The 15,866-nt window shown below is 38.5% G+C and overlaps 1 protein-coding gene across 14 annotated transcripts in view; it reads left to right on the forward strand.

Annotated features, from left to right (window-relative positions):
• The window catches only part of PTPRD (protein tyrosine phosphatase receptor type D), a 2,135,645-nt gene that overhangs the window by 2,115,650 nt on the left and 4,129 nt on the right, over positions 1–15,866 (forward strand). For all 14 annotated transcript variants that reach the window (XM_079926376.1, XM_079926379.1, XM_079926370.1 and 11 more), the window contains 6 exons: positions 5,065–5,350; positions 5,759–5,937; positions 6,558–6,684; positions 7,844–7,969; positions 10,885–11,039; positions 14,100–14,235. In XM_079926376.1, the coding sequence (XP_079782502.1) occupies positions 5,065–5,350; positions 5,759–5,937; positions 6,558–6,684; positions 7,844–7,969; positions 10,885–11,039; positions 14,100–14,235 (1,009 nt within the window). The remainder of the gene's footprint in view (positions 1–5,064; positions 5,351–5,758; positions 5,938–6,557; positions 6,685–7,843; positions 7,970–10,884; positions 11,040–14,099; positions 14,236–15,866) is intronic.

The following is a 15,866-nucleotide window of genomic DNA, read 5'->3' on the forward strand; positions in this document are numbered from 1 at the left end:
GAATAGTATTGGTCAATTATGTTGGTGTAAGTACTCCCACAGTGGCAGATTCCAGGCTACAAATATGACATCACTGAATCCAAAAGCTGGGGAGAGATACTCAGTAGCATACCATTATATAATATTTTCACCTGAAGGGCATAAATGTAAAATAATTAAGAAGCAATGTATTTTGAGTGTTACCTTTATTTTTAATATAATCATTTAAGCAGGATTTCTGAGAATTTAACAACTGACTTTTGCCAGCTCTGGCACACCGCTGATGGATAGATGAATAAAACTGTAGAAACTGAATGCGTAGAAATTTATAATTTGTTATTGTGCAGGGCAAAAGGCAAAAACAATGCAAGCGGATCCTTAAGTTTTAGACCCGAATGACCCAAATCTGAGCAGAGAAGATGTTGATTATTCTTGGTATATGTTTATTTCTAGAGAGACCTGAGAGCAGTCTGAAATACAGGTCTCCCTTATGCTCAAAGAAAGGGCTGTTACTTTAGGAATCGTTTGTTTTAAGATGATTGCTGAACCATGAAGGAGAATGAGAGAAAGGAGGACAGAACTTTGGGGATATTATCTCCATTTTGGGGGCTGGCAGAAATACGTAAATTAGAGAAAGAGATTCAGATGGAAGAATCCAGAGAAGTCGGAGGATGAACAGCACCGGGGTCAGATAGAAAAAAACATTACAGGGCTTCCCTGCTGGCGCAGTGGTTGAGAGTTCGCCTGCCGATGCAGGGGACACGGGTTCGTGCCCCGGTCCGGGAAGATCCCACGTGCCGCGGAGCAGCTGGGCCCGTGAGCCATGGCCGCTGAGCCTGCGCGTCTGGAGCCTGTGCTCCACAACGGGAGAGGCCACAACAGTGAGAGGCCCGCGTACCGCAAAAAAGAAAAAAAAAGAAAAAAACGTTAACATACTGAGGCACAGTCTAAAGAGCTGCCAGTAGATTTCTGAAGATGACATTTAGAGTTGATCTTTGATTTTGGTTTCCAACGTGATAGAAATTCTACACTTTCCTAGAGTCAATGGAACCATTATGTGAGTCACAGATCTTTTTGGCTAATTTCATATGCAACATGTTTCAGGTTATTTTGTATTTGAGATCATTACAAAATCTCCTGCCTTCCTACCATCAACCCAAAGGGGAGTATCTGATGTTCATCATAATCCCTCAATCAGAGTCATAGAAACCAAGGAAGAAAGGCTTTTCAAGGAACTTTCATTAGGGAGAGTTAAGCACTACTAAAGGAATGTTATAGAGGGATGGGTCACAAGAAAGTTTCCATGTTTGTCAATTGTTGCTTACCCAGATGGCAGAAAGACATGTGAAGTAATGGTGATGCCCTGAAATGGGGTGCTAAAGTTTAGCATCTCAGAACTTGCATTTGAGTCCCTATTTGGCCATTTACCATTAGCTATAGGACTTCAGGGAAGTTCCCGAATGTTGTGAATCATTGAAGGGGAAAAGAAACTGACAAGACATTTGCTGAATACCTCCAGGACGCCGAGCCCTGTGGTGAGAGGGCGTTTCACTGCCATCTCATTTACCTTGAGAATACGTGTGAAAGCAGAAACTTCCTCAAATGTAAAGTATTATTATTGGAAATATGGGGAGGAAAGGAAGAAAAGCTTGAGGGGGTAGATTAAAGCAAGATTTTGAAAGCCTGATCTCAAATGATCCTGTGGTGATTCTATCAAAAATTTCCCGGCATTAACATTTCCTATTTCTTGTTGTCAGCTTTAGAGGTAGAATTTGTAGATGGAGTTTGTACCTACAAAGCGACTGCATCTTTCTTCATGTTTGCAAAACACTCTGTATTTTTAATTCAGCCTTAAAACTTACTAGATAATTAACGAGTGAATTAGCACTATCATGATTTAAGAACAATAGAAAAACGAGAGGTTAAGTGACTGTCTCAGGGACACCCAGCCACTGGTATCTGTAAAAAGTATTTTGAACCTCAGGGTCTTGCTTCAAGCTAAGAGACACGTCTAACATTTAAAAGCCCCAAGAACTCTTCATCATAGAAAAGAGGTAACATGTAAGTTCCAGGGACACTTTCTTCCCTCTCTTCCATATGAACAGCAAGATTGGGCTGTTAACAATATTTTGTGTTTGGAGGAGGAAAAAATAAGTTTTGCACAAGTCATAGCCTCTGTTCTTTGTTTCTTTTCTTCCCACAATTCATGAGGTAGACACAGGCACATGTTTGATTTTTTTCCTTCCTCGTTTTTTTTGGGAAAAAAAAATGAATTATTATCACCATGAAGAGGTTGATATTGTTAGGGTCTGGAGTTATCCCTACCAATTTTGCAAGATTCTGTAGTATCTTTTTGCCAGAATACAGAACCATGCATCATCCAGACATTTGGAACGGCCCCCGATGCATATTTGGAGAAAATACTCCTGCCACTGTCTAGATTGGACTTGATTCATAGGGTTCAGTTACATGGCTTACAGTGTGTCTTCCACTAGGTAGAAATGCATGAAATTGTATCTAGATGGAAGTAATACACAATTAGAAAGACAACACAGAAAAAGGAAAAAGATTTACTTAGTCTTAGAACCCACCAAATGTGGAGGCTGCCTCTGTCTTCCAGGCTAATTCTTACCTAGTTTCTTTATTTGCAGTGTGATGGCTTATCAGGAGACCAAGATGTGGAAACCACTCAAAGCATTTTCCTGTCTCCTTTTTCCCTATCAGACACTTTGTGGAGTCTTCAGGTATTCTCCACATAGTTCTGAACCTTTATCAAATGTAGGATTTCTTCCACTGACTGAGGGATCCTGTTACCAAAGCTGGATAGGATGCTCATTATACAAGGCCTCTCATGCCAATCACTAAGTCATTCACTTCTTCACAAACATCATTGCACACTGACTGCGTGCTTGGTGCAGGGCACAGAAAACAGAAAATGCAGTTCCTGCTCTCAAGATATGCTCATTATTTGCAGACAGTGGCCCTACCAGACTAACTAATAATACGATGTGACTGGGACTGTAGGGTGGTATTTAAGACAACAGGGATCTGGGACAGAGGGTGATTATAATCCTGCTGGGGGTATGGGGGAGGGAGAAGGTGGGGAGTGTAAGGGAAAACTTGCCATCTTACAGGTTTCTTTGGTAAAACTAACAAAAGAAAAGGGGACTTCGTGGATCTCAGTGCATCGGGTTTCTAATTGTTTTGTGCTAGGAAATGTGCTATCATCTCTCAGACTCTTTTTCCCGAAGGCTTTTGCATTACACTTCAATGGCATGTCACTTTGTGGTTTAAACCCTGAATGGAGTCTCTGACTAGATACTGACAGTTTTTACATCTGACAAGACAAAAAAAGTAAACAATTTTTAAATAGTGGTTATATCCTATTTCCGCATAAACTAGTATCTGAACCTCAGGGCTTCTATGTGGAGGCTGGGTTTGATCTATGCTGTTCAGTAGTTACATAAAGGTAATATTTGTTACAAAATGCTCACTTACCACCTACAGCCACTTGGCAGTTGAATCAGGTACCCTAGTGCTCAGTAAACTCATTTATACGAAGTTTTGGTACATCCCTTGCACTGGTGCTTCACTAGGCCTATGAAAATTTTACATGCAGCTCCCAGAGCCATTCTATTTCTTTTGCTATTTCAGTCTCCTCAGTTCCCCATCCTTTCCTGTCCTTCAAAACTTGGTTCAAAAGCCACATCATCCACAAACCAACACACCGTTTTTTTCTTGTGTTATAAATATTTATGTGAAGTATTATCTCCGTTGATAATCTGAGCTCTAGGTAGGATCTAAGTCACCTTAAATGTTGTAACCCCTATGTTACTCAGCAAAATACTTCACTGCTCATTGAATGAAGAGATGGATGTATCAGTGCACAGGTGGACAAATAAATGAGCACATAGAAATACAAATGACGGGGAACACTGGTACGTAGTGAATGAAGGAGGCTGTCTGTTGCTTGGTGTCTAAGGTGCTGATATATAACCTATTCCTGTTGATTACATGTTTCCCAGCCAGGTAAGCATCCATGATCAGAACGAGAAAAACATTTGGATTCAGCCATACGTGACACATAAGTGGACTCACCCAAAAGGGTCTGATAAAATTAGAGACAATAAAAGGCTTACCTTGGATTTAAGAACACAGATGTGTGATTTTGTTAGTATTCTTTCCCACACTCGAGGAAATTCCAATGTTCCAACCACCGGACTCCGTAATCCAGTTCAGTGAATTAGGTTATCTCGTTGGCGGCAGAACTTGTGCTTCGTTGACCTCTCACCTCCTCTTCTTTGAATCAGTTCCCACCAACTGGAGAACAACGCAGAAGTCCATATAAGTAATGGAGTTTAAAAAAATGCCTCAGAGCTTCTTCAGTAACAAAGACTGAGGCTTTTATTTTCCCACACAGAATACTTGAATTTCACCTAAAATTTCAAAATACATTCAACTCTGGAAGAAAAAGGAGTAAAAGCGAGAAGCACACCCACACTCTCTAGTGATTGCTTTTTATTAAGAATTTCTTTCCATTGAGAAGACACTCCACTATTTTGAGTATGCAGCAACATTTTAATATTTTAATTACACACTTCCCACTAGATTGGTTTTAAAACTTCCTCGCTGAGTTTTAGAGTGTGAAATGTTTCAAGTTGAATGATTTACTAGTTTTCTTTTTTTTTCTTTTTTTAATAAATTGAACTAAAATAGACTGACATAGTTTGTAAAAAGATAAAGCCTAGTTTGATCTTGACCAGCTTTAAAATATCTTTTAATGTAAAAAGCCTAAATGTGTTTTTTTCATAATAATTTCAAACTAATGTCTGCTTTGTGTTACGTGATGAAGGAGCACAGTAGTTATAGATTTAATAATTTTACATTTTGGAACCAATCACCTTTTACTTGTTAATTTGTTCCCTACCCTTTGGTTTAGAATGCCCCCAAATCATCACAGTAGCTATTTGAGTAGAATTAATGGATTTAAAACGTTGTTAATTAAAAGTAATGAGAATAATGTTATGATGTGTTGGTTCCCCAGGAGGTTCATTTGGACCTTTATTTTCTCTGTTTTCCTTGTAGCGCGGGAGTTGGCCGGACTGGCTGTTTCATTGTGATAGACGCCATGTTAGAAAGAATAAAGCATGAAAAAACTGTAGACATTTACGGCCATGTAACTTTAATGAGAGCCCAGAGGAATTACATGGTTCAGACAGAAGACCAGTACATCTTTATCCACGATGCACTGTCGGAGGCAGTGACTTGCGGGGATACCGAAGTGCCGGCTAGAAACTTGTATGCCTACATTCAGAAGCTGACACAAAGAGAAACAGGAGAGAATGTCACAGGGATGGAGCTCGAATTTAAGGTATGATATTAGATGTGATGTGGTAATTCAGGAACAGTCATTCTGGAATTGTCCTTCTGAACCTTTCAAATTTGTGAAGTTACAAGATTCACCTGACCTTCTCCCTCAGGTGTCTGACTGTAAAACACTTTCTTCCTCCTTCCCTTTTCTATCCTTTGCTTCCTAATAATACCTAGAGCTCTTTTGTACCCTAATTTAAACTGAGAGCTCATACTCTCAGAACATAATATTTAAAACTTCCATAGTCTATATGGACTCATTAGGTAGAAGTGAAAAGCAGTACAGTTGGAAGAGTCCTTTGCTTAAAAGCAAACAAAATCTTTGTATCTAATGAGGGAATCTTGGGTACGCTGAAGTCACGCTACAGGCTAAAATTATCTTTGATTTTTTTCTTTTTTCCTACAACAGCGTCTAGCCAGTTCTAAAGCTCACACCTCAAGATTCATCAGTGCCAATCTTCCATGTAATAAATTCAAAAATCGCCTTGTTAATATTATGCCATATGAATCCACGAGGGTATGCCTGCAGCCTATCCGAGGAGTAGAAGGATCTGATTACATCAATGCCAGTTTTATTGATGGATACAGGTATACACTCTTGCTCCCCTGACAGTCCAAAGCCTTGATATTTACATGTGCGCTAGTTTCACAGCCAGCATGAATTTCATCTCAATTCAAAGTGTCTTCTTTCTGCGGAGGTCAGCATCCAGTCCCTTGGTATTCGCTTTTTTATTATTTTAGAGAGGAGTAAGAAGAAGCAGTCACAGAGTTTTTCATCTGTCCATGTGCACTCTTCTTTCAGAAGTCATTTGGATGTGGAAGGAGTTAATAAAGGCACTGTTTGTACCACATTATGTAAATTCAGTAGATTGTGTAAGAGTCATTTCTACAAAATGAAGTTGCACAACTAAGTGTTTCTTAAGTGATTGGTATGACACATGAAATTGAGCTGTTAGCATTGCTCTGAAGTTTACATAACAATGATAAAGACATACATCATAATATTAACAAAGCAATTTATTTTGCAGAATCCCCCGAATGTATTAAATGTTCTTATTTGATTACACAATCCTAATGGGAATTTACTGCAATAGCATTAATAATGTTTTCATTTTTTATTACCTGGTTTGATGTTTACATATCAAATGCGAAGCCTTTGCATGTTTTCTGATGACTTCAACATGCTCTTTTCGTTCTCTGTGATTCAGACAACAGAAAGCTTACATCGCTACCCAGGGGCCCTTGGCGGAGACCACCGAGGACTTCTGGCGGATGCTGTGGGAGCACAATTCCACCATCGTTGTGATGCTCACCAAGCTGCGTGAGATGGGCAGAGTGAGTGTCTCCTTATAAGACACTCAGACCACAAGAGAAATGAGGATTTCATTTTAAAAACCCGAGTGCCAGCGTCATTTCTTTGAAACACAGAGTACTCCGGACGTGTTCTGGGCCATTCATTACTGTGTTGAATTTTAACTTGCAAAGCCATATCAAGTTCTTTCATTTGTGTGTTTTGAAGAAAGAACTGGTACTTTTGTTCCAGTGAAGCACAATCATAGAGACAAATACGTCTGACTTGTTTTGACTCTCAATGTGTTCTTACTTCCTTTCGCTCTGGACAAGCTAGGGCTTGGGTGCCATCATTACTCTGTATGAAGGAACTTGACTTTTTTCATCTCTGAAGCAAATTTTTACCTGCGCATCTTCCACTCCCATTAAACTGTTGGAAAGTTACGTAGTTTTTCTAAGGATATAATCTGGTAACCTCAGGTTTACTTTTAAAAAATGATTCTTCTGAAAAATATATAAAATAGCGTTAGAGACACCTAAGGACCTACCACTTAGATTCAATAGATACAAGCATTCTGCCATATGTGCTTCAGATGTTTTCTTTCTCATCTTTGTATAAACTCAATGGTAGAGATGCATCCAAAACCCAACTTTTTAGAGCCCCCAGAGAGAGTGAAAAAATACCAACTAGGAAAGTAACTTGACTTTTCTGATTTAGTTATTGAAGTCATTAAAACTGCGTGGGCTCCAGGTTCCTCAGCTGACGGAGACTGGACTAGGTCAATTCAGAGGTTTCTTTCTGTGTTCACACTTGATGGTTCTCTTCATTCCAAAACACAGTGTTGATCAATGCATGAGTAACGTGACTAGCATTATGTCCGAGGACTGACGTAATTAATTGTCTAACTTGTAAGTATGAAGATGCTTACCCTATTGAAGAATTCAGTCAACTGATGTGTATTAAGCACCTACTGGATGCCAAGTACTATGCTTGATAACATGCACAAATATTGAACCACATGATTTCCCTATCCTCAGGGAACCTATGGTTTCAAAGAGAAAATGAGTCATATGCGATTGGAATCACCTTAAATTCTAAAACTGTATTAGTGAAAGAAAGACATTAAATATATAGATACATGATAAACAAAACTTTATTTACACTTTACGTAGCTTGACATTAATCTTTTTTTTTTTTTTTTAGGAGAAATGTCACCAGTACTGGCCAGCAGAACGATCTGCAAGATACCAGTACTTTGTTGTAGATCCCATGGCTGAGTACAACATGCCCCAATATATACTAAGAGAATTCAAGGTCACAGATGCCAGGGTAAGTTGGCACAGTCTTATGCTCTTAACCATTAACTGAAAAGTAGCCTAAAATGCATCCCCGGGAGAAATATTTTCCAAGTGACCATACTCCCAAAGTGAAAAGAAATCACTCATCCTGGAGGATTTTTTTTTTAAACATAAGAGTAACTTCTCCTGTCCTGTAAGGTTTCTCACAAGCCCAGGCTTGGCTCACATTCAAATGTAGCATCTGGCAGCCCAACTTTGGGGACGTGCTTGGTGAGTGTGTGTGCCGGGAAGCATTTATTGATTGGTTGGCCGTGCTTACATTCACCTCCTCAGCTTATTCTCTTTGGAGCTTTTTTGACTTCTTCATTACTTGAGGCTGTAAATATGTTGTTGTTTTGCTAAGCCCTTTAGGTCATGTTGGCTTGGAGGTTAATTTGGTATGATTTTAAAATTGCTGAGCAAATGGCATTCTTTAGAAGAATCTGACAAGCTTTACACATTCTAATTTGATTCCTGGCATGGTTTATTCCTCGGTGTGCTAATGTGTCTGTCCATGAGAGCTGTGCACCCACGACCCTTGTTGGCTAATTTTCATTCTGCATTTCTTATCTAGATTGCTGAGTGCAAGGTTCAGCCCTGATGTAAGATGTTCTATGCATAAACTTTAATATCCTTGCCTTTGGCCACTTTCAAACCATGATTACAAAGACATCTTAGGAGAGAGTGGGGTCAGTCCAAAGCCCTGCTTTGTTTTTGGAACTGTCACAGTGGGTGGGTTGAATAAAACTGTAGGGTAGAGCTATTTACTTGATCCATTGTTTTTGTTGGAAAGCAGCTTTCTCAACCAAGACTCATGTTTAGAGATTGTCTACTAATCCCCAAAGCCTGGCCCTGGCTGTTGACCTAAAGTGAAAGAGAAATTGGTTAGCAGGCTGCTTGGCCCAGGTGACAGACCTGTTAATCCCAGAAAGTCTGAAGTCTTAACTACTCTGAAGGTGACTATACTCAAGACAGCAGTTAAGTCCCTAGGTCTCGTTTTGAGTTGCCCAAGCAAGCGTGCCTTGGTGACACATTGTTTTTTAAAAAAAAAAAAGGAAAAAGCAGGTCCTTTCAGAATCTGAAGCTAGATATGTGAGTGAAAACTCTGAGTGCATTCCAAGCGAACTCACCAACCATTTCTGACGACAAAGTGTAGGAGCCAGGCTCTGCAAATGGCAGAGACAAGAAACACTGAAGCAGGAACTTGTTCATATGTTTTGTTTTGAAGCTTCTGTGTGATTGTATAATTTTCTTAGCTGCCATAGCATTTGCTGTTTGTGCTCCTAGTATGTTTCTAATCTCAACTTCCCAGTTTAGAAAGCAAGGTGGCACTTGAGAATACAGTATTGTTAAACAGGTAACCTTTAAATGGAGTCAGGTGGTCTCTCCTCTAAATCGTAAAGGTCTGTACACATGCTGTTAAAAACAACTATGGTCAGAAATGAAATCCCCAGGACAAGCAGAGGAAGACAAATCTGTATTACCTAGCCTCTGGCTTCCCTTCCTGTGCTTTTCAGACCTTTTCTAGAATCAAAAGGAAGTAAATCATGCTTCCATGGTAACCTTCCATAAGTTTGTTATGGGGCCAAGCAGTTACTTTCATATTTGTCAGTATTCTCACAAACTTGATGTGAGCTCCCAATTTATTTCTATTCCCAAATGATTCCAGTCAGGAATATGCCCTGTTCGTATGGAAACCACCAGGCTGGTTGGTACGTGTCCGTCTCGAGTTGGGCCATCCCCTCTTCTCCATATAACTGAATGAGAAGGATTGGGTCTCTGTCTACTTAACCAAAATCTTGGGAACTTGCACATCTATATCCAAAATGACTTCAGTGTGGAGAGAGTTGTTACAAAAGTGGAAAGGAGGACCAAACTGAAGCCTTAACTAGGAGCGGGGACTCCTCAAATAGAATCAGCCCCTGTAAACTTGGAATTTGCATTCTCTCTCTCTCTCTGTTGATTGAGGGAAGAAAGCTGATGGTCATAATCGTTATTCCTGCTTCTGTAAACAGAGGGTCCCTTCTGCTTTTGTTGTGCTTCCAAAAACACTGTGCAATTCCAGAAGGAATCAGAAGTCCCTTAGTGTCTTCTTTTGAAACCATTTATACTTCATGAATCAGAGAAATTTTGCCTAATCACTTTAGGAAAGATATACTGCTCCTGTATCTAGCTTTTGGGTTGTCCGTGTTAAAGCCCCGCACAGACACCTCAGTTCCTGTGGTCAGCCAGGAAGAGTTCTTTTTCAGAAAACAACATTTATCTACTAATAATCTCTCCTGTCTCCTTGAGGGACACTTCACTTCCTGCTCAACAGCACAGTCGCCTGGTACACGCTGTGTATACTGCCTTGGCTAGAAATAGTATACCTCTGAGACGTGTGGGGCATCCAGGTTAAATCCAGCTACCCAATTTGCGTCAGATCCTTTCAGTGTCACTAGTTGTCATTTGACAATGTTGCAAATAAGCAAACACAGCAGATGTGAAGATATCATGACAATAGCAAAATCTCTGGTCTGGATGACATGCCTGGATGTTCCTTTCAGTATTAAGAAGTTATTGGATTCTGAAAATTTTGAAATGGAGTGTATATGTTCCACTTTGGTTTTGAAGGCAAACTTTGGGGCTCAGAGCATTTACTAACATGGGAACTAGGTGGCTTTTTATGAAAGCTCAGGTTTTTAATGGGCATTGTGAGAGTAAAGAAATTTGCAATTTAAATATATGTGAATGTAGACAGTGTTGATAGCAGGTAAGATACTAACTGACTAATTTTCTAGTTAAACATGTTTCTAACTTTTTCTTCCCTTTTTTGGAAAAAATCATGCCTGCTGTTGTGGTCTGTGCACTGGCTGAATCCTCCTGGCGTCCTCCTTTGCGGTTGGATATGTGGCTTTCTCTCTAAAGGACGGGCAGTCCCGAACCGTGAGGCAGTTCCAGTTCACTGACTGGCCAGAGCAAGGAGTGCCAAAGTCTGGAGAAGGATTTATTGACTTCATTGGCCAAGTCCATAAAACAAAAGAGCAGTTTGGCCAAGATGGACCCATTTCAGTCCATTGCAGGTGAGAATCAGGAATGATGAGTTTCCATTTGTGCTGAATGCAATAACTTTGAAAGTATGTACTACTGTCTATTCATTGTTGGTACCAATTTATTGTGAATCTGCATAACTGAAATTTTATTTTTATTTTTCTCAGAAGTGTATTGTAAACCCTAAAGCAAGGACTCATTTCTCTTTCTTTCCACAAAGTGAAAATAATCAGAGGAAGATTTTTATCTTCAAATTTTGCCTCTTGTAACAAAGAACCAAACTGTGTTTTCTTTGCCTGTTTTACCGTAACAGGAATTGTTTGTACACCACCGAGTGATAATTTGTTCAGTTTATCATTCCTCACTTGTTTTGCTTTCATAGCATTACCCTGATAATTATCTTTCTGTATCTTTCTCCTATGTTTGCCTTCTTGAGAAAACCATAAATAGTTATTAAGCCTTAATAACAATACTAATTCTTTTCAGTCAATAAGTGATTAGAATGGTACCTCAGTTAAAATTGCAATTTGCTTGAAAATTGTTGCTATATCAGAAAATGAAGCACCTTCAAGTTAATTATTTTCAATAGTTTCCACGGCATTTTATAATTCAAGTCATTGAAGCTAACAGAAATAGCAAGTAAACAGTTCAGAAAGGACAATTACCATAAATTTAGTGCTTTTGGAAGTTACTATGCAAAAACCTTCTAGCAAAAGGAATTCACCTAATATGTTTTAGTTTCAGTTTGTAATCTCTTTATGGTCAAAATCTTGAAAGAGTTCATTAAAAATTTTACTTTGCTTCCCCCCCAGAATCCCAAACTACAGTTCTTAGTGACATGGGAGACAGGTCGCAAAACAGGAGAAATATTAGACATGGGCTTCAAAACATCTGAGCTCTAGTCCCACTACTATCATCATGTAGCTCTGTGACAGTAGGGAAATTTCTCTAGACCTCAGTTTTCTCAGCTGATCTCCAAGACCCCTTCTGGGACACACAGTGTGCTATTAAATGAGAAGCAGACCTTATTTATACACATTTGCTGTGTGTTGAGCTTATCCAAAGTTCTTTGCTCTAGACCACCAAAGAGCATGTAGGAAATGATGCAGGGACTCGATATTCAGACAAAGTGGGTGGTATATACGGGACTTGAATTACCTGGATATCCCCCTTAATTTTCCACATAATTTGCCCAAATCCTAATCCAAATTTTCCAGTATAAGCTATAAAGAAAAGAATATGTTCAACACATTTTTCTTTAACTTCAGGCATTCCCATAAGTATAAATAAGTGTGTGTATGCATGTGTCTCTTTTCATTGCTTTTGTCACAAAATTATTTGTATATACAAAGATTCCTTTGCATACTATGACATGTTATTCATATACCTTAAAGACTTCCAGATATCTTCTCTTATCTGGGGATATTTTAAAAATACCACTCATTTATAGCTTATTGAAAACAGGATAAAGTCAATAAATTTGGAAGTTGTAAGGCCAGTGTCTGTTATTTTCTTGAAAGCACCTAGTAGAAAGCCAGAAACCCTATATTTTTGTTACATTTGAGCGAGCAAAGCAAGGTAAGATAGACTCTGGAGCACCTGGACCATTCAACAAAAAGATCATAAATCACAGTCTCTCAGGATTAAGAGAGACTTTCAAGGTTGAAAGGGACCTTCAAGGTCATCTACTCCAGCTTAACAGAGAGCCTTGACTGCGCCTGGTTATCCTTAGTCACTCCGTAAAACCTGCCTATGGATTTTAAAGCTTCACTTACATTTCTGTTAGGACTCTTTAGAAAACCCAGTTTATAAAGGGACACACTATTTATATATCAACTACATCCCGAAGTAAATGAATCCATCCATTTTCTACAGCCTGTACCCAAGCATTACACGTGCCATTTAATTAGGATCCAAAAATGTAGGGATTTTTCAGATTATTCACTCTTTTCCTCATTACCTAAACCTCCAGATGCTTTCCTACTTCCTAAGAGCACAAAAGCTATGAATTAATTTTCTTCTCTTGCTGCTGTTACAATTCTGGAATCATCTTAAAACATTAAAGAAAACAGAAACTCAAAACCTTGCTAACGTGGTGGAAAGAATCCTGGTGTTTTAGCTACTGAACATCTAAAAATAGTAGATAAGTGTATAGCTCAGTGGCTCTTAACCACTGTGTTTTTTTTCTTCTTCTTCTTTTTTGATTTTTTTCCAGTTTAGAGACCCCTTTGATAATCTGTTAAAGTTGTAAGTTTCAGAAACAAAAAAATATATATATATTTACACAATCCATACATATAAGATATTCATAGACCCTTCCAAAGACTAAATGAGGATCCCATGTCAAAAATCCTGTTATATTGATAGAATCTCCTTTCTCATATCAAAACTGATGTCTGAATTTGAATAGTCTATATACCTTCATATTTATTTTTACGTCTAGGTGATGGGACATGTTGCACAGATTCTTAAGTGACTACAAGAAAATCTGAAGGCACCCAGTTTGTCTTACCTTATCTGAATTATTTCAAATGTAGAGAACAAACGTATGGACACCAAGGGGGGGAAGTGGCGGGGGAGGGGGTGGTGGTGGCATGATGAATTGGGCGATTGGGATTGACATGTATACACTAATATGTATAAAATAGATAACTAATAAGAACCGGCTGTATAAAAAATAAATAAAATTCAAAAAAAATGAATTATTTCATACTTTAAAAATATTAAGCAGGCAAAGTCTAAAATTTCAGGATCTACGTGAAGAGTATAAATCTGTATTTTATTTACCATTCCTTTTATCCATTTATTTTATGTTTCCTGGCCCTTTCCAAAATGACATATAATCCCAGTTGAAAGGTTATTATATTTTATAAGACTTAGTCCTAATTACTCCACATTCATTCTCACTTGTTATCATGGCACACTGTCTTAAGAGTAATCATTTCATGAACCCAACACCACATTTTCCTGAACATTGCTGTAGTAGAACCCAATGTAATATGGAAGCTGGTGGACATACGTCCACCTCCAAGTAAATGTGGCCGAGACCGTGAGTGTCTCATCCAGTAATGTTGTCTTTGTTATTATGACAGTGCGGGCGTTGGAAGAACTGGAGTCTTCATAACACTAAGCATTGTTTTGGAAAGAATGAGATATGAAGGAGTAGTAGATATCTTCCAGACTGTCAAAATGTTAAGAACGCAACGACCAGCCATGGTGCAGACAGAGGTGAGAAAAATCTCCAGGAGTTTGTTTGTCACATCTCAAGAACCAAATAATACATTTTGTTTGCCAAGATCTCCTAGAGTCCAGAGACTCTCAACACCAGAGGCAAAATGCAGGAAAATACTGTAGGAAAAGCATCCAGTTGTTTAATATTTTTGAACCTCATTTTCCCCCTTTGTAAATGGGAGTGACAGTGTCAATGTCTTAGAGCTGGTTTGGAAGTTATCTAAGATGACGTATTAGATTGAACCATGTTAAATTGTCACTGTTTGGGGCCTATAAAAATGGCAATTTCATATAATTCATTATATATATATATACATTAATGTGATATACATTGCACAAATTTAATATATGTAAAAAGCCCAATGGTAGATAATATACCTGGTAGATAATAGACCCTTGGCCCATTTTATGCCTCCATTCTCCTTCTATATGCCTAGGTATTATCAACTGCTCTATATTTCATTTCTTAATAATGGTATTTTAAAATATTTGCATCCTGGATATGCACTAGAGAAATTAGCCTTCCATTCTCTACTCCAAGAATTGTTATGAAAATTCTGATATTTTTCAGAATAATAGGAATTCATGACTTAGCCAGTCTGACCTACTGACTTCATTTTAAGGATAATATAAGTGATAGATAGTGTTTCTGTTTCTCAAAAGGCCACCAAATTATACAATTTATATGTATTCCTAAATTCATAACCCACAGTATCTTCCAGACTTTGATTTCAAAATAGTGCAAGCATTTGGCTTGCAATACTCAAAACATTATGTCAGCCTGACAAACTTAATGGGTGTTGGGGGTGACAGGGGAAATTGGACGTTTAGAAGCCTTAACACTTAGCCAAGCAACTTACTGTGACAAGATAGGAAAGCAAACTCCATTTATTTTGCATTACCATTTTTATTGTAGAAAAATGCACATTTAAGCAAAATAGAGACTATCTACTTTCAGCCCCATTGGCTACTGAAAATAAGTTTCTTTTACGGGGAAAATCCTACTTTTTCTCACCCCTTCTTCATCTGTAAATTATAATTTTTCTATCTTATAATGCCCCCACTTATTCCCATTTGACAGTGTTCTTCCCTGTCTGAAAAAGGACATGTTTCATGCTGTTTTAGTTTAGTGTGGGTCTTTCTAGAACAGGCAACTAACTAGCCATCACAATGAATTAGGCCAAATGGCACAGGTACTTTTTGACATGGGCAGCCAGTCTTGTGATGCCATTTTCAAGGGATGAAAAGCCTAAAAGTGCAGCGCCCTGTGTATTCGGCTTTGTGTGCCTGATGTTCATCACAACGATACCTTTTGGCCGCTTCCCTCACTTATATAAACACATCAGAAACAATGGAGAATAATTCTGATTGCAGGCAACAAGGTCTACTGTCTGATAAGATTTTTTTTTTTTTTAATTCAAATGTTTTTGGCAACAGCCCAGAAGATAAATGAAACCACATTTTCCTCAGGACAATATGTGTCTGCATAGGCCTCTCTTAAATATGCGAACTGAAAATTACTTACCTCAAATAATTAGATAATTTTAAAAGACGGCTGTGACATATAAGGAGTTCCCATGTTTAGCTGGTGGTAATTGTCTGGTACTATCCTTGGAGAACAGTTCACA

The sequence above is a fragment of the Stenella coeruleoalba genome, assembly GCF_951394435.1.
Source record: "Stenella coeruleoalba genome assembly, chromosome: 7".
Taxonomy (NCBI): Eukaryota; Metazoa; Chordata; class Mammalia; order Artiodactyla; family Delphinidae; genus Stenella; species Stenella coeruleoalba.